General features: G+C 34.4%; 2 protein-coding genes across 31 annotated transcripts in view; one reads left to right on the top strand and one right to left on the bottom strand.

Moving 5' to 3' along the window:
* The window catches only part of PPFIA2 (PTPRF interacting protein alpha 2), a 515275-nt gene extending 504864 nt beyond the window's left edge, over nt 1-10411 (top strand). For 21 of the 30 annotated variants that reach the window (XM_065524620.2, XM_074007496.1, XM_074007492.1 and 18 more), the window contains 5 exons: nt 193-368; nt 1276-1344; nt 5240-5399; nt 6593-6684; nt 9021-10411. In XM_065524620.2, coding sequence (XP_065380692.1) covers nt 193-368; nt 1276-1344; nt 5240-5399; nt 6593-6651 — 464 coding nt within the window. In that variant the 3' untranslated portion in view covers nt 6652-6684; nt 9021-10411. The remainder of the gene's footprint in view (nt 1-192; nt 369-1275; nt 1345-5239; nt 5400-6592; nt 6685-9020) is intronic. The other 9 variants (XM_065524630.2, XM_065524624.2, XM_074007487.1 and 6 more) reach the window with 1 other exon arrangement.
* Nucleotides 10412-11585: 1174 nt separating this feature from the next.
* ACSS3 (acyl-CoA synthetase short chain family member 3) overlaps nt 11586-22971 on the bottom strand; it is a 182755-nt gene continuing 171369 nt past the window's right edge. The window contains exons 14-16 of the mRNA XM_005571636.5: nt 15226-15325; nt 14961-15136; nt 11586-13790 (exon numbers count right to left, since the gene is read on the bottom strand). Coding sequence (XP_005571693.1) covers nt 13725-13790; nt 14961-15136; nt 15226-15325 — 342 coding nt within the window. The 3' untranslated portion in view covers nt 11586-13724. The remainder of the gene's footprint in view (nt 13791-14960; nt 15137-15225; nt 15326-22971) is intronic.

The raw sequence follows: 22971 nt of genomic DNA, 5'->3' as shown, positions 1-22971 counted from the left end.
AACTTTTTAAATAGAGATTCGAAAGGGTTAAATATTAAAACAGTAATTACACGCAAATGAAGGGAGCCAGATGCATTAGAGTGTGAATAAATCAGCATAAATGTGACCTGGCCAGATACCCATAGCTCATTTCAGCCAGTGGTTCTACTATGCAAAATACTGCATCCTAAAATGATGCATCTCTTTTCCTAGACGTGTTGGTGTGGAGCAATGACCGAGTTATTCGCTGGATACAAGCAATTGGACTTCGAGAATATGCAAATAATATACTTGAGAGCGGTGTGCATGGCTCACTTATAGCCCTGGATGAAAACTTTGACTACAGCAGCTTAGCTTTATTATTACAGATTCCCACACAGAACACCCAGGTAAGTCGCTTTTTGCTGTAGTCTTGATGTGTTCTGGTTTATCTAATGATAATCTAAACTTTTAGGGAAAAAAATGGCTGTGTATTCATGATTGTTAATGAAAGTTAGTTCAGTGTTTGAAATATGTCACTGGAGGTTTAATTTCAGGCTAGTGGATTTCTAGCCAAGAAACATCATACAATTAAACAAGAAAGGGATTTAGAAGTTACGTGGCCCAGTCTCCCACCTGAATGCCAGATTCCACTAAATGAAATCCCTGACAGATGGCCATCAGTCTCTGCCTCTCTGAGAGGCAGTCCTTTCTATTTACATGTATGAATTATACAGACCATTAGCATTGGATATGCCAGTGATTCCCAAAACTGGATAATAATTTGAATCAGTATAGTTCCTTATGAATAAAAAATAAAACCTGCAACCCACGTCATAGTCCTAAGACATCAGTTATCAAGAGATAGGGCATTGGAATCTTTACTATCAAAACTTTCCTCAAATGATAATCGCTGGTCAGGTTTGAGAACTACCTGCATAGGTTTGATAAAAATTTGGCAGTCTGATTTCACTTTTTATTTCGTTTTTACATATTTCAGAGATTAAACAAAATACTCAATTGAAATAAAGTAACGAAGTGAGACCAAAGCCTCTTGACCTCAGACGTTTATGCAAAGCTGTCTCTCTACTGTTCACAGACAAAAAAAAAAAAAAACCAAAAAACCAACAACGAAAAAGTATATATATTTTTTGTAGTTAAAATTTACAATGGCTAATAATAGACATGGAGGACTAAAAACTTTAAAACCCATAAATAAAGTATGTTTTATAATACATTCTCAGATAAATAGGAGCTACATGATTTTTAAAATAAAATGCGATTTCAGTGATGGTAACTGTAATTTGACGTCAACAGGCAAGGCAGATTCTTGAAAGGGAATACAATAACCTCTTGGCCCTGGGAACTGAAAGGCGACTGGATGAAGTAAGTGTACCTGTTATTCCAAAGAGATCTGAGAGAGTAAAAGAAAAATGATAGACCATCTTTGTTTTTACTGAATAGTGCCTGGAAATTAATCAAATGACTGTTCTATGGTTAGAATCAAGAATTTTCTCCAGGTTTGTTGTTAAATATTCAATCTTATTACTTAATTTTGGAAAGAGCTGTATTAATTCATAAATATTATCATTTCGGCAGTTAGAGATACTAAACAGTTATTTACAAAACTTTTTTATGAGTTGTGACTGCAAAATGTTGGGCAACATTTTTTAAAACAATTAGAAAATAATTAAAACACTAATGTTGATATATTCCGCTTTTTAATAAAGAGTGCATTTATTTCTCAAATATCAGTATATCTTGCCAGGAAATTTTAGAAAATTAAAACGAGGATAAAACTTGCTTCAATAAATGGGAAGCTTTTTATTATTTTGTATATCGATACTGGGTTTTCCTTCAAAACAGATTAATAACATTTTAACAGTCACAGAATTTGAAAGCTATATTGAGTATAAGAATCACTATATAATATATTCATATTAAATTATTTGGAAAATAATAAACATGTAGGTAGCCTCCCAGGATGAATGAATACGAGGGATATCAGCAAATGCTGTGGACTGTAGACATTTTAATAGTCTTTCTGAGTTTTTCTACAGGGTCTTTCTGGAAGAAGTGGGAAGGAAACCTGAGCATGAAATAGAAAATAAAGAGATGCATAATTCTGTGTTGCAAAGTACAAGTGTTTCTTGCCACAAAGACAAGCTGATTAAAATTATTTTGTGAAGAACTCAGCAAATCCAAATATGGACCAATCATTCTATATTCAAATAGGCAGGACAGATAATCTTGGTATTATAAAATCCACTCTGTCCTTATGGTAGGGATTATAAAGAGATAAGTTCTACAGTCTTATCTAACTCAGCTAACTTCTGCTAAATTCATGCTCTTATTCAATCAGAATAATGATTAATATTTTTAAAAGCCTAGTCTTGTAAGTTGCATGACAGTCTTTTTAATCCTTACTAGAAATTATTGATTCAAAAAGGTAGTCTTATAAACTCATATACCTTAAAATACAATTATTCTTTCTTAAAAGTTGCAAAAATTTCTAATAAAAAATTATTGAAGACTTGTCATATTGCTACGTTCTCTTAGGAGCTGTCCAGGTGTGGGGTAGCTTCTTGATAGTAATGAACTAGAAGAAAAGTCTATGGAGCCAATTAAATGAGATGCGACTCTTTGTCTTTAAACTACGCTGCTGCTGCTTCTTATTTTTAAAAGCACAAAATATAATTTTGTCATTTAAACCCTCTAGTCTCTTTTGTTCAGTTTTATCTATTTATTTATTTATTTATTTTTAGTGTGAGCAAAAATAACCAACTTTCTTAGAACAGTAGTCGACTTATTTCTGAGGTTTTGCTGATCACATTCAGATTCCACTGAAATAATTTGAGAGGTGTCAACAACCTTATGCAGACTTTGGCTCCAATTAAAAGAATTAATCCTATCTCATGAAAACGTTTCCCCATGATATTGTTGTTTATAGTTCTGTTAACTTTCTGCATTAACAATATGTTGAAAGAACAGAAGTCAGGAATCATAATTCAAACCTTCAACTCTAAAAACTGGCTTTTTTTGGCCAGGCGAGGTGGCTCACGCCTGTAACCCCAGCACTTTGGGTGGCCGAGGCGGGTGGATCACGAGGTCAGGAGATCGAGACCATCCTGGCTAACAGGGTGAAACCCCATCTCTACTAAAAATATAAAAAATTAGCCAGGTGTGGTGGCGGGCGCTTGTAGTCCCAGCTACTCTGGAGGCTGAGGCAGGAGAATGGCGTGAACCCGGGAGGCGGAGCTTGCAGTGAGCCGAGATCGCCGCACTGCACTCCAGCCTGGGCAACAGAGCAACACTCCTTCTAAATGAATAAATAGAATCAAATAAAAACTGGCTTTTTGTTTTTTTGTTTGTTTGTTTTGTTTTTTGTTTTTTGTTTTGTTTGACGGAGTTTCGCTCTTGTTGCCCAGGCTGGAGTGTAGTGCCGTGATCTCGGCTCACCGCAACCTACGTCTCCTGGATTCCAGCGATTCTCCCACTTCAGCCTTACAAGTTGCTGGGATTACAGACATACGCCACCACGCCCATCTAATTTTGCATTTTTAGTGGAGACAGGGTTTCTCCATGTTGGTCAGGCTGGTCTCGAACTCCTGACCTCATGTTATCTTCCCACCTCGGCCTCCCAAAGTGCTAGGATTACAGGCATGAGTCACCACGCCTGGCCAAAACTGGCTTATTTTTAAGCCCCTAGCTACAACACTGTAAGGAGTTGTGTAGCTCTACAGTGTAACATAGTGTTTTATAAGCCTGAAGACTATTTATGCTTAATGCAAAAACTTCTCCAAGAATCAAGAAGTCATAGAGGCTGCAACTGTGACATTCTGTTTGTTTTCTACATTTACACACATTTGGAGGTCTAGGGCAATGAAAAACACAGCCGTTGAGAAGAGTAGCAGACATCTCTTGATGTGCAAAATGGCTACCACTCTGAAACAAAATGTAGGTTTTAATGATAAGGATTGAAACGGTGGATATGTTATTATATAAAAATGATTTTAGTTTTCCCTGATTGACTTTACATGTCCTTTAACTAATATAGCAGTCTACAAAGACTACCTTGTAGAGTCATTCACTATAACATAGCACAAATTACTATGTTGAGTGACTATAGACCTATTATTTCAAATGCCAGAATGAAATCAAATGAGATATTAGGATACACAACATATACTTGGCTATAACTTCGTGGAATAGATAGTCCTTCCCTAGGTAAGAAACAGTGAGATGAGAAGACAAGACCTATGTGGAATGATTCATATTTTCCTCAGAATTAGACACATAGTATTCATTAACTGCTGAATTATATATTGCTGCTTGCCAATTTGGAGGAAAATAATTGTGTCTGTAAAAGTACTTTGTGTATACACACAGGGAGAAGAGATTATTTCATTAAGGCCTAACAAAATCAGCAACCAGAATTAAAATGTAATTGCTGTGCTACATTCTAAAATGTGGATTCATCCTAGGATCTGTCCAAGTAGAGACACTAGCCTATGTGGGGTATAATGTTGCTTCTAATAGTAATGAACTAGGAAAAAAGTCTATTGGGCCAATTAAATGAGATGTGACTCTCTGCCTCTGTGTATATTAAAATACACATTATTAAAATGTAACCAGGGTAACATTATGCTTTCAGTGGCACCCAAGGACCACATGTACTTATTGAAAGGATGGTGTCCAGGCTATACAGATTTTTCAACAAATTGCAAATTAATTCTGTGTCACCTAAAACTTCACAAATCACATATTTAGAGCTTCTTGTACAGATATAATAATAGGCTACAGTATCTCCTATTAGCCATGTCATCTGAAATATAGATTTCCCTGAAATAAATACCTACATTGTATTTGTGTACATAAAAGTCATTTCATTCAAGTGTCTGAGTTAATTGTAGTCTACTCAACAACTGATTCAATTAAGTATATCATCTCATTCCATAAAACCAGTAGTGGAACAATGTATATCCAATATTTATTTTGGAAAACATTGGTGACTTATTTTAGGCTTTCAAAGATATTTACTGTATAGATGTCAACCTTAAATCTGAAATTGTATGAAAAGTTTTATTTAAAAATTTATATATCAAATCTCCTATAGTCTTGTTTTGGAATCATAGAACTGTCTCGATAAAGCATGATTCCATATGTATACTTGATGGACTAAATGTAAATAATCTATGTTACATGTTTCTAAGCACACTGCTTTAAGCACATGGACTAGTTTACTTGTTTTCGTAACATCACATTATAACTGTACTGGCAGAGTGATGACAAGAACTTCAGACGTGGATCAACCTGGAGAAGGCAGTTTCCTCCTCGGGAAGTACATGGAATCAGCATGATGCCTGGGTCCTCAGAAACATTACCAGCTGGATTTAGGTTAACCACAACATCTGGGCAGTCAAGAAAAATGACAACAGATGGTACAGTAGTTTTGTGTTGCTGCTTATAAAGCAAAAAGCTTGTTTCGCCAAAGCTTGTATAATTCTCTGACCTTGCTTTCTGGAACTATTTTCTTGAGTTGGTTTGCTCTGCTTGAAATTTACTTTGCTCTCATCACAAACCAGACTCCTTTTTACACTGCTATTGCATGAACTCATGGCACTTTGTTCACATTTTCAAAATAATTTATAACATCCTAAAAAGAACAATTTGGCTAATGTCCACCTCTAGGAGGAACAATAAACATCTGCATGATTTGTGTTTCTTTAGTCTTCTATTCCCAAAATTAACAATTTGTTTAAGTTAGAGGTTGGACTTGGACTAAAGATTCATAGTAAATGGAAATTAACTCCACTGTCCCCCTACATGTTGAAATACTGTGAGTTTTATATGTCATCTTAGAAATTCAGACTCATCAGATATTTTTTCCCTCTGACCAAAGCAGAAGCCCTTAAATAAACAAGCACGAACATGAGAAGAGAATTAAAGAAACACAAAACACAGTAATTTCCCAATTACTATTTCCTTCTGTGGACATTAGACTTAAGCTATCTAATTTACAAAAGAAAACAGTCATTCCAGAGGAGAGACAACTTTGAAATAGTAGTCACAAAATTATTTCTGTTTGGAAGGCATTTAAGAAAAATAGTCCCACTCTATTTGTTAAGATAATCACCTAGCATCATTATTTTTTTCCAAGGTCATAGTTATTATAACTCAAATTTATTCCAGCATAAACCGTGATCTTGATCTACATTTCTTACAACTTGTTAATATGGTGGAACATGTCAGCAAAATTCATGAGGAATTTAACATCATTACAATTAGTGTAGAAGTTCTTCAATACTTGGAGCGGAAAAAAAATCCACTATAATGAGTTCTCTAAGAGCAATCTCTATATCAAAAACAGAAGCACCCTGGGGAGCTGCTCTTGTTACAGATTTCATCTAAGGAGGAATACATAACAACTCGAAAGCTCAGGTCAATTACACTGGGATAAATTTTCATTAGGAACTTGATCTAGAGAAGAGGAATGTGAGTGGCTTATATCTGAGAGAAAGAAGGTCTACTAATATGTTCAGAATCCCCGTATGCAGGGAAAATAAATCTTTCTCATCTGAAATCTTGTACTCAATCATCCAAGTCCCTCTAAAGCCCTTTTCTCCATTTGCAGTTGCTTCATCAAGACTGCAGAGGTTAGACAACTCCACTGTTCGCACATACTCATGTTGACAAGCCACTCAAAGGAGGCAGCACTGACCTGCTGTGAGTAGTTTCCCTTTGGCTGACAAAAAAAAAAAAAAAAAGACAAAAAAATGGAACCTACATAGACTAATAAATATACACTATATTCTTTGGTATGCCCTAGCAGTACAGAAGTGAGATAACCCTTTTGAATTGCTTCAGGGAAAAAAGAAATCTTTGTATTGTAACACTTAGTCTAGCATTTCCTATCACCATCTGTCTGCTATGGTTTAAGGTCTGCCTGTTGGAGGCCTGTCACTCTATTATTACACATCAATGGGTTGCCACTACACTGTTTTCTACTTTTTAGTACCATTTCCTATTGATTCACTTAACATTTTATTGATAATAATTCAACACTTTAAAAAATCCTATATATTTAAGTGTATATTTTATATAAGGAAGCCAAGGTAAGCAGATAGGGATTTAAGCACGTTAACAGAGTCAAACAGCAACAGACAGGAAAATGACTTAGAGATGGTTTCATATTAAAAAGTAGAAACTTGCCGAGGCAGGTGGATCACTTCAGGTCAGGAGTTACAGACCAGCCTGGCCAATGTGGTGAAACTTCGTCTCTACTAAAAATATAAAAAGTAGCCAGGCATTGTGGTGCACTCCCATAATCCCAGATACTTGGGAGGCTGAGGCAAGAGAGTCACTTGAACCTGGGAGGCAGAAGTTGCAGTGAGCGGAGATCATGCCACTTCACTCAAGCTTGGGTGACAGAGCGAGACTCCATCTCGAAAGAAATGCAGAGTAGAAACTGCAAAAAATTTAAACCTTGATTACATTGTATCTTATCAATCTGATTTACACGTTTAAATTTACAATGTAAATTATAATTACAAATTTATATTTGCTAAAAACAAATATAAATTTTAAGTATTTGAGACTTATAGGAACAAAATAAAGTTACTTTATAAGAGTGGAGGATAGGACCAGCACAAAACCTTCCTGTGTAACCCTAAATACCAGGCGTTTGATTTTAAGGAAATACTAATTAATGAAAGCTACTTTAAAATCCATATAAAAATGAGATTTTCTTGAAAAACAGTCTTAATAGTAAAACCGTGGTTTCCTAGATTTATAAATGTCAAATGTTCATAATTTTTTTCAACCTAAAACTATGCTTTACCAAAATATTTAACCACTTTTGATGAATTAATATTTTGGAAAAATACTTTTTACGGCGATATTTAGAACAATAAGTGTGCACAGGGATAAGAAAAACCAGTTATAGGCAGAGGAATAGCTTGCCTTGTGCTGTTTTTCGTTGCCTTGAACTAAAAGCTCCACACAATTTATTGTTGGTCTTTTGGGCTTAAGATGGGAGCAGATAAGCTGCCTTATTTGGATCACTATTTGAAGTGATAAAACAAAAAGCATCCTGATAAGATATTTAATTTCAGAATGTAGAACCCTTGCATTAAAATTTTAATTATGGTATATAATTTGGCATCTAATTAGGCATGATTTAAAGTGTATAATAATTTGTCTGAATAAGAGGTCTCCCAAAATACTGTTTATAATAGATTCTACACATAGCAGCATACTTTCTTCAGGAAATGAACACTTCACTAATTTACAAATGACTATTTAATATGTTCAATAGTGCTTGCTTCTTAGCTCTTAACTGATGGGTAGAGTTCCTCTAACTATTTGCAATCTGTTTTTCGTGCATGGCATTCTAGTTCATATTTCCTAGTTTTTACCATTATCTGGGATAACAGTATACATTTACAATAATTCAATCTAGGACAACCATTTTTTGTTTTGGTGAAACAATAACACTTTTGTTATTAAAATAATCCAGAGCATACTGCTTGCTGTTTCTTTCATGTCAGTAATAGCAATTGTGAGGTTTTTCTAAGTATATTATGGCTGAAAAGAATCAGCAATGCCATACAACTGACACAAACCATTTAAAATAGGTGACTTAGTATCATTATGTTTTTGTAACAAATAAAGGTACTTTTTTAAGAACTCTAAAATATATGAACTAGAATATAAATCTATATTATGAAATAGGTCAATTCAACCCAATTTGTTAATTAGCAAGTTGTAAATTTTTCAGAAGGCATGCTAACATCTTGCATAACTACCTTTGTTTACATTACTGCCATACTTTCCACAAATTTGAGCAAATTCTATTATTTGTTAAGCTCCCCTGCACCAAATTGGAGAAGAGAAAATGTTAATTACATATGGCTGTTGGCTACATCCTAGATGATTTCCTTCCCATAATCTTTTAGGACAGGAGTAAGCAGGCTGCATGGAGGTACACCACAGAGAAGTAGAATGAGATTTCCCAGTCTGGGACTTTTCAGTGAACTAATGCTCTCCATTGTATATTTTAGATGGCGTCTTTTCAGTCTACTCTACCTAAAGTGCACTACCATCTAAGAAGACGAGCAGTGAAAACCTTTGTGAAATCTGAATTCTAAGGAAATAATGACGTCATGACTTATTAAAAGCTGAAAAATGTGATTTTTGGGGGGAGTCAGATATTACATTTGATTAGTTTACTACAATTGTAATAAAATGCTTAAGTCATTTGAATAATAAACATCATCTACATCATAAACTCTGTACAACAGATGCTTTTATGAAATGAAGCCAGTTGTTTTTCATGTTTTATTGTAATATACTAGGCATTTATGTATTACTGTGCATTTCTTTTTAAATGTGTAAGTCTTATGTAAATGGATATAAATATGATTTTTTAAAAAATAAAATATATGGTTCATGGAGTCTCGAGTGCAAACATTTGACAATTCCAAGTACTGTTTGTATTTTACCATTCCACCATTTTTACAGTTTTTGAATTGTTAATAGTCAAATCAATATGTTTCCTTGAAGCATGTTTCATGCTTCAACATGTTTCTCCTTCAAGTCTGTCAATACTTAAAGCTGAACAACCTGCCTCTGATCATGTGAAAAAGAATGATTTAACCTGGAACCAGAGCCAAAAATAGAGCTTTAAAGGCAATCAGGGATGTCCTATATCTTTAGAAATAGCACTGTGATGGCTTGATCTCCTTTTCAATACAAAACAAAGCCAAGCTGTTTACAAGAGTCAAAAGCAATTATTTAAAAATTTATATTAAAAAACCATAATCTTCTCTTGTTACCTGTGGACCAAGAAAAAAAAAAAACAAAAAACTTCTTTACTAAGAACCACATGTTCATTCAAATATCTTGAACTGCCAGCCAGTACTGGACAGCGAATGTCAACCACTGCGGAGTCTGAGGCTCATTTCCACTAGAGAAAACAAAACCCAATATACCTTTCCCTTTTGTCAATGTAACAGGGCATTAGCCAGACTCATGTCTAATGTTATAAGCTTTTAGCCGAGATGGCCTTGTTGTGACTTCCCTGAAGTCAGTTTTATCAGAGGAAATAATGAAAGACAGAATGATTAACATATATAGTGTATAAAAGTATAGAAGAGTAATCTCTTCCCTGTGGCTTTATTTGGTGGTGTTACTGTTGTTTATTCTTTGTTTATATGGGAGATTCAAAGTAAAGCCTATTTAATAATACCATTTATCTAACTGCTGATTTTCTGCTGCTTGATCTTATTAAGCGCAAGATCTGTCATTAGTAATTTCTTTTCTGTATTTTAATTTGCTATGTTTGCACGTACATTACATTTGTTTTGATGTCTATTTTTATTTAACAGATTCAGTCAAAAGGTAATGGTAACAGAAACCCTTTCCATTGTCAATAAAAACAAAAATACTTCCAGTTCTCTGTTTAAGCTTTGTTTTCTAGTCACATAAGGCTCGACAATTTACTTAAGCTATCAGGAAATGTGTTCTTTGGGTGACTCAAATATTTAGCTTCAAAATTGAGTCTGCCCACAAGAGGGAGATCTAAACTTGCTTATGGGAGTGATCTTAAATTTTTCTAAAAAATGTGACCTGAGTAGGAACAATGAGAAAGAGCTTTCTAAGCTCATCTAAACATGGGCACCTTGATTCACAGAAATGAAATAGAATATAGGAATTACAACATTACAATGCCATAACTAGATTTGTATCTACTATTATATACCACTCAATCACTAAAAACATATAGTGATGCAAAAGATCCAGCTATTTCCCTCAAAAAAACATAAAATATGATTTAATTTATAAGATAACTTCTACCACATTCTAAAATCCATTGAATGGATTAAGCTCAGAATCTCAATGTGTTATCTTTTGATCATCAACATTATAAATTTTCACATTTTTAATGTTCAAGACATTTCAAATACAATTTTATATAAACAAAACTGGTTTTTAAATGTAGGAGAGGTCTCATTTACATATGTTTAACATATTTTGACAAGAAAAGTAATTCAATGAATTGGAAAATACTTTACTATAACTTTTGAAAGTACTTTATATTTTCATTTTCCAATGACTTACAGTAAGAAATCCTATGAAAATACCGAATGAAGACCTCACAGAATTTATTCTAGCAAGTTTAAGTATGGTTGCATTTTTTAGTAACATTATATTGTTGTTTTTAAAGATACATTTAATTCAGAATATTTTAAGTACTATCTAGCAAAAGTGATTTATGGTTAGTAGTAAAATAGAATAATATTTTTTTCTCCCAAATTTTAAGCAGTCTGATGATTCAAGTGTATCTTTCTTGCCCTGTTTTTTCATCACATAAAAGTAACAACATTCTTTGACCTTGCAATTCCCCAATCAGACACAGGAAATAGCCACTTCCCCAGTCTCAAACACTGCTTTCCATTCCCATCCAACTGGAAAATAACCCAAGTCTGCTTGCTGAGGTGTCCCTTCAGATTTGATTACCAGAAAAAAATGTGCAAGAGGAGCAAAGATGTGCCCTTTATATAATTCTGGGATCTGCCTGAGTTTAAACCTTGCAAATGAACAATGATACACATTCAGCTAAATAATTTGCCATTTCAAATTAACTGATTTTTATTTGAAAAAAATAAGGAAACATATTCTACTTCTAAGACATCAAACTGAGTTATTAATGAAGACCACAGTTATGACAATGGATAAAATGTACCAATGAAAGAGGCGATTCAAGGATCCCAACGGCTTCAAATTAAAGAGTGTCTATGTAGCTGGTTTAATTCAGGCTACTAACATAATTAAAAGGAAAAAGTAGACGAACGTATTTTTCCAGGTGTAACAATCAAGAAAGCAATTTCTAAGTAAATAGGAATTTACTTTGAGAAGCCATTTGTTTTGCAGCCTTCAGTCCAAAAAAAGTTAAGATTTTCAGAATTTTTTTATATAAGTTGTAGGTCATTTTTATAACAATAAGCCTTCTATTATCTATTTATCTCTCACATACATTTCATGTACCCAGAGTATTATGTTACAACAATCTGCTCTTGATAGTAATGTTCCTGATAGATTAAAAGAGTGAGAAATACTTGAAGAACAATCAAAGATACAATGAGCATGGTATACTTTTGGGTTAAAATGTATTCTTTGATAACTGATGTCATATAGATCCCTAAATAAATCAAATATTTCATTTCCTACATCTGTCTACTCTAGTTAACTGGCCCATTCCTACAAGCTTAACAAAAAGTCACTTTACAATCATTTTTTAAAAATTAAGAGAATTTTAGAAGTTAAATGGAAAGATGCTTTTGGACATTACAATTTTTTAATGACTTACTATTTTAAAATTAGAGCTATCACAGAAAAATCAGGATTCTTTGTTTTCTCTTTAAAAAACAGAGGCTCTTGCAGCAGGAGACCTGTCTCCTTTTTGGGCCGTGTTCTGCTGGGTCCACTGCTCCTTGAGGTGGAGCAGGTGATCTGCAGTCTTCACCATTTTCTACTGTCCTTTGTCCCTCAAACCTAGTGGCTTAAATTCACTTCAAAATCATCTAGACATTACACTACCTGCCTAGAAACCTTCTTGGTCTTTAACCTAATGTAAAAACCTTGATGTTTCTTTCTTAAGAGTTTCCTTGCCATCCTACCCCATTTGTACATCGATTCCTTGTTTCCACAGGAATCTGGAATCGTTTGCATATACACAGTTAACTAAGAACCTGAGACATGAGGAGGGGCTCCCAGGAGCCCTCATCTCCATGAAGAGATTGAGAGACTAAATGATCTCTTGATTCTCTGCCAGGCATGTGGTTTTTTGTTGTTATTGTTGTTGTTGTTGTTGTTTTGAGATGGAGTTTCACTCTGTCACCCAGACTGGAGTGCAGTGGTGGAAGTTGGCTCACCGCAACCTCCGCCACTTGAGTTCAGGTGATTCTCCTTGCCTCAGCCTCCTGCCACCAGCCTGACTAATTTTTGTATTTTCAGTAGTTACAGGGTTTCACCATGTTGGCCAGGCTGGTCTCAAACTGCTGACCTCAAATGATCCGCCTGCCTCAGCCTCCCAAAGTGCTGGGATTGCAAGCTGAACCACTGTGCCAGGTCAGACATGTGGTTTTCCTTGCCTAAGAAACAAAAGACCTGAAGGTATAGCCGTAACCCTGGTGTTCTGCTTTCCCTCAGAAAATGTGTAGAAAGAAAAGTCCTCCTACCTAGATAATAATTTCATCTGTCTAGATGATTACCTAAACTTCCCATTTCATAGATTTTATTTAAAACAATGTGAGCATCTAAAGAATACTAGAAAATTTCTAAAATTTCTACTAGAAAAATTTTAATTATTTTCTGACTTCAAATCAAGTTTTAGACTATGGCTCAAAACTACATATTCTTGGTTTCGGAAAGTGTCTCTATATTAGTGTTGCTTTCAATTAAAGTGTTTTTCTTGGGAGGTACAATTTTAAAAATAATACACTAGATACATTTTTCCTAAAGCAGTAGATGACGTATAATGAGCCATGTTATAGATAACTAATAACAATGCTAACAGGGTCAAATCAACCAAAAGGCACAGGTCTTTCACAAGTTTTCATTAGATTTGTTTAGGCCAAGTTTTACAATTCGCGTTTCAGTTTGCAGTAATTTCTACTGAAATATTTATTTCTGAGAAACAACTCAAATAATTTAATTTCAATTAAGAAATTAAATCAACTCAAAATAGGAATAAAACAAACTCATTATGTTTGTTTCAGCATTTCTTCTACATGGCCAAAAATGCTGGGGTCTTCGATTGTAGAAGTTATCTGGAAAAAAAAATTAGGGTCAGGTGAATACTCTTCCTTGAATTTCTTCTGCTCTTCCTATAATTAAACAATTATATGCAATGTGGTTTTCCCCATTGTCTTGTAATATTCATATGGAAAATTTAAAAACAGGGAACTCTGAACCTAATATATTAATACTCATCTATAGCTTTCCAGAGTAAAAGAATAAACAGTTCAGTTAGCAAAACTATTGGACCTAGATGGTATTTTCTCTAGAGTTGGAATCATCTTCTATATATTTGTATAGAAAGAATTTTTCTTTTTTGTCATGTGTTCATGTAACTACTCCTTACTGTTGTCTTAATCTTAATGATAAAAATAGATATATCTTTTCACCCATAATGTACACACGAATTAAAAGAAAACGTATGATTGAATCGACCTAAGATTTCCTAAAACAATTACAAAATTAGCATTTATCAATTAGAGCATTTTAAACATCTACTGCTGCCAGCCTCAAGAATTTTGCTTTCTCATTCACTAATTGCCATTAATTACTATAATAAGGAAAGTGTACCTTTTAATTCAATAGGATTGAGTTTCCAAAAATGTGTTTGAATTTCACTGACAATTACTAAGAGAAAAAATATTTTGGCGGGCAGTAGTGGCTCAGGTCTGTAATCCCAGCACTTTGGGAGGTTGAGACAATCAAATCACTTGAGCAGGAATTCAAGACCACCCTGGGCAACAGAGTGAGAATACTACCTCTACAAATACAAAAAAAAAAAAAAAAAAAAAATTAACCGGGCACAGTTTCATGCACCTGTAGTCCCAGCTACTCTTGAGGCTGATGTGAGAGGATCTCTTTAGACCAGAACTTTGACAGTGTAGTGAGCTATGAGTGTGCCACTGCCCTACAGCCTGCGCAATAAAGCAAGACTCTATCTCTAAATGAAAATAAATTTAAAAAATTTTCACACATTGGTTCTTATCATCAAAGCATGTGTTCTTAATCAAGTTTCTTTCCAAAACCCTCATTCCTACAGAAGGAATGGCTATATAATCTCTCCCTTACCATTAAAAAATAGTACTATTATGTGTTTAGGGATGCAATTCATATTTGAGAACAATTTTTAAGAGCTTTGCTGATGCCAAATAAATGAAGAAAAATGTTATAGAACCCAGGATTAAATATCTTTGATAATTTACCTTGTATGGCTTGCCATTGACAATGGCAGATAAAGCTGATCGGGGGATCTTGCCAGATCTGGTTTTGGGTAGCTGTTTGACAAACACTGCATTTCGAAAAGCAGCCACAGGGCCAATGTTCTGTCTCACATGTTTCACAATTTCTTCTAAAACTTGTTCCTCTGTTGCATTTATATCTAGAGAGAAAGTTCAGATGGTAAGCACTGAATTAACCTTAGTTAATTATTCAGGTCCCAAGCAATCAGAGAGAACAAAGATCTCTCACCTTTTCTCAATACACAGAGTGCTAAGGGGACATGACCTTTTAAGGGATCTTCCTTGCCAACAACAGCACAGTCTGCCACGGTACCATGGGAAAGGATCGACTGTAATAAGGAAAGGCATTCATTTAGAATATACATATTTACCATATATATACACATTCAACATGTAGATATAGATATACAAACACATATAATTTCAGTTGGGGGAAAAAGTACATGGAAGAGAAGCCAAAAATCCATGGCTGCCTATTGAAAATTCTTAAGTAATTTACATCATTGCTACTGAAGTGAATGCTTAGAATCCCCATGGCAGTCACTAAAGGTTGACAGTAATTAAGATAAATTGCTCAGCTTACCCGGAAAGTAAGGAAATGGTTTCTTGGTCTCAATTGTTTATTAATGAAGTCAGAGAAAATGTGTAGTGGATACCACATGTAAACAAGCCTCTGCAAACAGGCAGACTCACGGCGATTTAGTCTTAACTCTGGCTGCCATAAGCATACCTTCCAGAGGAATCCAAGGCTGCCCTATGGCTAAATAATAACTTTATTTCTGAGTCTGTTAGTGAACAATGAAATTCCTCTAGTGGCCACCCATCCAGAGATGATTTTCCAGGACTTGCAAGAGACTGAATATGGAGAGAGGCCCTGACATCAGATAATCCCCACTGTTAAGGAACTACATTCATATTGCTCGCCTTAAGTTCACAAAGCTGGTATCTATCTGAAATCACAAAACCCCATAGAGTTGAGTAACCACATGAAATACAGATGCTCAGTGTTTTATATGTGTGTGTGTGTATATATATATATATATATATATATATATATATAGTGACAGGACTTTTTAAAATGCATACTCAAATGTTCTTTTCTGAAAGATTAATAGTTATTTCAGTGACTCCAAAGCCCTAATAGCTAGAGAAAACATTGAGCAAACTTTTAACCAACAGCATATCTGGCAGTCCTTATTCTTTCTTCTATTCATTCATTCAATGAATATTTGCTAAATGCCTCCTGTGTTGCAACCATTCACTGGGTTCACAGGTAATAAAAAATAGTCAGCATATTGCTTCAAGATGCTTACAGTCTAGTAGTGGAGACAGATATTAATAAATAATTATGAACATCTACTCTAAATAAATACAAAAGTGATAAGGACTCTGGGGAATAATTTTTTTATATGAAAGATACAGCAAAAGCAACCAATTTGGCAGAAAGGTATGGGTCTCAAAAACTTTTTCTTCAGGAAATAACAATAAGCAGATCTGAAGGATGAGTAGATATTTATTAGGCAAGGAGACGGGGATGGGGCAAAAACCCTGAGGAAGGATTTCACAGGTACCATTCATACCTCAAAGAGACCAGTGTGGCTGGAAAGCAGAGAACAAAGAGTGAGAATGGAGAAGATGGAGCTATACAGGTGGATAGGTATTGTGTCAGGAACTTCCAGCTCATTTTAGCAGCCCTGGGAAGGCTATAAAGCATTTTCAGTAGTTGAGAAGGAATGCAAAATCAGAATAGATTTAATATTGAGGTTTTATGTTTGTTTGTATGTTTGTTTGTTTGAGACAAGATCTCACTCTGTCACCCAGGCTGGAGTGTGCCAGCATGATCATAGATCACTGCAGCCTCAACCTCCCAGGCTCAGGTGATCCTCCCACCTCAGCCTCCTGAGTAGCTGGTTCTGCAGGTGTACACCACCATGTCTGGCTAATTTTTTGTACTATTTTTTTGTAGAGATGGGGTTTCACCATGTTCCCTAGACTTGTCTCAAACTCCCAGGCGCAAGCAATCTACCTGTTTTGGCCTCCCAAAGTGCTAGGATTACAGGCATGAGCTACTTTATTTTTTTTAAGTAGTTTTAGATTCATAGCAATATCAAGTAAGAAAGTAGGATTCTCATATACATCTTACCACTACCTATACACAGCCTCCCCCATTATCAAAATTTGGTACCAGAGCGATACATTTGTTGTAACTGATGAACCAAAACTGGCACACCATTATCATCCTAGTTCATAGTTTGCATTACTACATTATGGTCTACTCTTGTACATGTCTGAGTGTTGTCAAATGTGTAAGACAGGTATCCACCTTTATAGTATCACGCAGAACAGTTTTACTGACCTAAATACTCCCTGTGCTCTGCTCATTCATCCCCTCCCTTTTCCCTACCTGTTGGCAACAACTGAACTTTATATTGTCTTCAAGGTCCTTTTCCAGAATGTCATATAATTGGAATCATTCAGTATGTAGCCTTTTCAGATTAGCTTCTTTCACTTCAGAGTGGATTTTGAAAAGCACAAACTTATTTTAGTTTCATCATGGAAAATAAATAAAGAATTGTTGAGAGTGGGTGTCACTGTTTATACAGGAAAACCACCTGAAAGGATACCGCAGTAGGCTAAGGTCATGATACTAAGAATAAAGACTAGAATTTCTTTAGCGGTAAAATGGACAAAATTTGATGATACATTGAATACGGGGCATGAATAAGAGAGATGGATTAAGGATGATTCTATGGTTTTTGACTTGAGCATCTGATTGGATGGTGGCATCATTTTTAAGCCAGAAATTGCTAATGAGGATAAGACTTGAGAGGAAATATCACATATTCAGTCTTGGAGTTGTTTCATTGAGGTGCAGTTGAGACATCTAAGTAGAGGCAGTTGTACACCAGAATCTGAGGAGAGGCTTAATCTGCAGATACACATTGGGATGTCATTAATGTACAGATGTTAATGGAAGCTATAGACTTTGATGAGCCTATTTCAGGAGAAAGTAAGAAGAAGAAAAGAGTAAAGACCTTAAGGAACTCCAACATGTAATGTGGGCACCTGAAAAAGGAGAAGCTAGAAAACTAAACAAACAAACAAACAACAACAACAAAAAAAGAACCCAGCCAGAGAGGTAGAAAAATAACTCAGCACGATCTGGTATGTGCCATTTTCAAGTCCCAAACTTTCCATGAATATTTTTTTTTTTCTAATTAGGCCAAATTGAAAGTAAGTTTTCTCTTCTCTGAACTCCTGGAAGACTTGATGACCTGCTAGGATGATTGGTACAAAGCCAGTGCAATATCTTACTTTGGACTCAATATTGCTTCTATACCATATTGTAAGCATACCATTTGAAGAATTGGCTTGTAAGGATTTTCATCCACATACCTTCTGATTCATGCAGTGCTGAGGGTAGACATGTTAAATAAATGATTTTTGTAGATATGCTTTGTTAGCTTTTGCAGGATTTGCTTAGGCAAAAATGTTCACACCCTTTCCATTAGTTGAACCTAACTAAAAAGCTTCTGCTAAATACATACTACACGACTACACAACACCATATTCTCCCACTGCTTCTATATGTATAAACTCTTAAAATGCTCCCAACAGCTCATTAATTAGTCTTTTTTACTTTTAAGACCCATGTGGTGAGATCAGAAAGACAACTTTTACTGCCAGATATATATTTTAGTACTTACTGTAGTCAGTCATTAGTCATGCAAAATAACACTTTGCTGTCCCAGATAGGATATAGACTTGGAAGGTTAGATCCTATGAATTCTGACTGGGTGTTCCCTTAATGAGTAAAGAACATCTCTTTTTCCTGGCTAACCAGAGGTTTAATAGTCAAAAATTATTAGTGTTTATTGGTGCCATGACACTCTGTACTGGAGTTCTAAAATGCCAAGGTATCTGTTCAAATCACTGTTAAAAAATAAATCACCCACATATTTTGTCACCTAACCAATATGACTAGAATTTTAACTAAATTTAATGTTAAAACATCTAGTTTGCCACTCTTTGACTTTGTTATTTTAAATGTTACTAAGATTTTGTCCTTAGTCTTAGTGCTTTTAGAAGTGGATGGGAAAATGTCGATTGTTTTCTATAAAAGCAAGGAACATTTTAAAATCAGAAGAAATATACAACAAAATGTCTTGTAGTATAATGTTAGAGTTTCCCATTTTTGCCTGCTGCAGATAAATTCTTAAAAATTGTGAGAAGCAAAATCATTTTCAAGAATTATGTGTCATATCTAAGTGACATCAAATATTATTCATCTATCAGTTTTTAAAGTGCCATAAAGGAAGGGTAGCAGCTTTTTATGTTGGCCCCACAAATAACATTTGCATGCCAAGTGATGATTTCAACAACTGAAGCATTAAAAGCGAAAGCGTCAAAATATGTCTTGGCAACATTCAAGGGACAGAAGCCAACCAAATGTCCTATGGGGGTAAAAATATCAAAAGCCACATTAATGCATTCCCTCCAAATAAAATCTATGAAGCATCTGTGATTAACTGACATTTAAGTACCTAAAGATGTTATGGAACTTAAAAGGCAATAGTCTCACCACAAGTGAGTATATAAATGTTACGGGATTAGCACTAGCAACTTCCTGTCATCTGTTGTTTCTTAGGTATTGCCAATTTTGCATAGATTTTAATGAATTTAAAATATTTTTGGGCTTCACTGGGCTGACCTACACAGGTTTCTCAATTATATTTTTAAGAATCTTAATTTAAAAAATCAGTTCAAATCAAACACCCTCATAAGATGGGAGGAGCCAGTTTGCAGTGCGATATCGTCTATGCAATGGTTTGAAGAAGAGGGATTTTAAAAAATTTCCTCTGACATTGGAGTAATCTAGGAAACTTGTCAGAGAGATTCCAGATACTCATCAATATTCATAGGAGTACCCAGGAAATACTCAGCAATGTTGTAACTACTTAAATCCAATAGTCATTTAACGCTTGGTAGAATTGAAATGGCAAGGCATCTTAGTTGGATATACTGTCACTTTACGGAAATATATTCAATGTTGAAGAATCATTCCTAAAATAGCAAACAAAATAGTTAACTTGGAAAACAAACAGTGACACTTTGGTTAGAACAACCTCAAAAAGGCCAATGGCATGTGAACAGTGTCCTAGGTAGGCTTTAAAGGCAGTATGTTAACACCAGATTTCCAAGTTCCCACAAATATTAGTGGGATTATTTAACAAACCTAAACTTAAGCTACAAGTGAAAGAGTGAAATTAGAGAGCCCAATTTATTTCCTGTACATTTCTTTGTATGAGAAAACCTGTAGATTTCTTCACAAGAAAAACCACAGCAGTCAAAGAGAACTGAGCAAGAACAATCATATTAGCTCCTGAAAATTTTAGCTTACAAGTCCAGAACTAGCAGATTTTAGACATAATTTTTCTATGAACTCTTTAACTTCCACCAAAGTTTCCTAAATGTCTAGCATGATGCTGGACTTTCAAAAATGTATCAACTCTTAAAATAGACTTGATTATTACTTAATAGTTAAAGAAGGTCCTCATTTTTACTTGGATCTGCAAGGATACTGTCCTCTTAAATTGATAAAAACCTATGCCAGAGCTCCATTTTCTTACGATGAGAACAGAAAAGAACATAGAGTTTCCTGAAATATTTTTGATGTAATAATTTTAATAGAATATCTGCTTGATTTAGGTAATATACATTTTATGGTTTTGTTGTACTTGAAATTCTTTTTCTAAAAATACTATTGTACAAATATTTGTACATATTTATAGGGTATATGTGATATTTTGTTACATGCATAGAGTGTGTAATGATAAATTTAGGGTATTTAAGGTATCCATCACTTCGAGTATTTATCATTTCTATGTGTTGAAAAAGTTTCAAGTGCTAATTTCTAGTTATTTTGAACTATACATTGTTATTAATTATAGACACTCTACTTTGCTATTGAATATTAGAACTCATTCCTTCTATCTAACTGTATATTTGTACCCATTAACCAATCTCTTTTCATGTGCTTCCACCACTTGACACACACATACCCTTCTCAGCCTCTGGTATCATTCTACTCTCTGTTTCTGTAAGATCAACTATTCCAGATCCCATATATGAGTGAAGATAGATATTGTCTTTTGGTGCCTGGCTCCTTTCACTTAACGTAATGAAATCCAGTTCCATCCAAATAGCTGCGAATGGCAGGATTTTATTATTTTTTATGGCCAAGTATTGTTCTATTGTGCACATTTACCATATTTTCTTTCTTCATTCATCTGTTGATGATCACTTAGGTTGATCTATATCTTTGCTACTTGAGCAGTGCTGCAATAAACATGGGGGTAAATGTAGCCCTTTGACATACTAATTTCTTTTCCTATGGATAACTACCCAATAGTGGGATTGCAAGATCTTATGGTAGTTCTACTGTTAGTTTTTTGAAAAATCTCCATACTATTTTCCATAACGGCTGTACTAATTTGCATTCCTACTAACCGAGTATGAGTTCCCTTTTCTCTACATCCTTGCATGAATGACTTTCTAACAACAACTTATACACTTTTTTTGTCTTTCTAATAATTACTCATAAAACGTCTACTTAGGGAATCTGGAAAAGTACAGATAATTTCACTGTACATAAAAACAATATTCAGTCTATTTTTTCTACAAATAAAACTTTCAATGGATTAAGACCCTCAATTCCTATTCCAAAAAGTTAAAATGGAATATGGTATTCACCATTGGGAACCCTTGACAAGTAGTTAAATAGTAAGGTTTGGACACTTTAGTAAGAGCTGGATATATCATCAAACATTTCAGAAAGAAATAATCAATTTGCTAAGCAATTTTGCTAGGAGCTAGTAAAAAGTCAGTACAAAGTATCAGTTCACAATTCTCTAAGAGATTTCAAAGACAAAGACAGATCTGATTTAAATTGAGATATACTTTTCTTATTAAATATAAATATTTAATAAACACTTAGGCATTTAAATCATATGTAGAGAGAAGTTAACTTAAAGACTTAAGGTCTGAATGGTTTCCTGTTATGCACCCTAAATACTCCAAGACCCAGTGACAAAATTTCTGTTAGATGCCAATAATTCTAGCATGTTTTTCTCTTTTTCCATTTTAACTGCCTATTTTCTGCCTATCTCATTCTGCTGTTACATACAGTGAGAAGGATTTCAGTAGAAGCATTAAAGCGCAACATATATTTGAATAGGTTAACACTCTTTTCATTCTAAAAATAAAAAAAAGACTAAGGTTTTTGGCTAATAATAAGAACTATGTGTACATAGTTTTCGTATTTTGATTGACTGAGTCTGCCAGAAATGCAGGTGAATATTGGAAGTAATCTCTTAAAAGGAAGAAATTAATATTTCATGCAACCAGAGCCATCTTTTGCCAACACACCAAAAGACATGAAGCAAAATGTTCAATTTCAGGTTATCACAAAATTCAGAGTCGTTTAAAAACAAGATAACATTATAATAGCACACAAAGCTCAAATGTTCTAAAATATTTTATAAAGTTCCTTCCTTTTACTCAAAAAAATCACATTTAAACACATGCCAACATAACAAGAAGTATTAAGCCGTTAAGTTTGAACAGAAGATAGGTATTAACTTTTTTAATTTTTAATTTTTTTAATTTTTATTTTAGATTCAGGGATACATAAGCAGATTTGCTATATAAATAAACTCATGTCACAGGGGTCTGTTGCACAGATTATTTCATCACCCTGGTACTAAGCCTAGTACCCAATAGTTGTTTTTTTTTTTTTTTTTCTGATCCTCTTTCAATTAGAGAAAGAGGAAATAAACCTTTGATCTGCATACTCTGATCACAGTGAATTGTTAATCATGTTACTTTAAACATTTTCTTTCATTCAAATTGTAGTTTGTTTGCTCCACTCAGTTTAAAAACTATTCTGGGATTTCCTTCTAGAAAAAAAAAAAAT

Source organism: Macaca fascicularis, chromosome 11, assembly GCF_037993035.2.
Source record: "Macaca fascicularis isolate 582-1 chromosome 11, T2T-MFA8v1.1".
NCBI lineage: Eukaryota > Metazoa > Chordata > Mammalia > Primates > Cercopithecidae > Macaca > Macaca fascicularis.
Note: the sequence above shows the minus strand (reverse complement) of the source record. Positions and strands in the feature narration are given on the sequence as shown.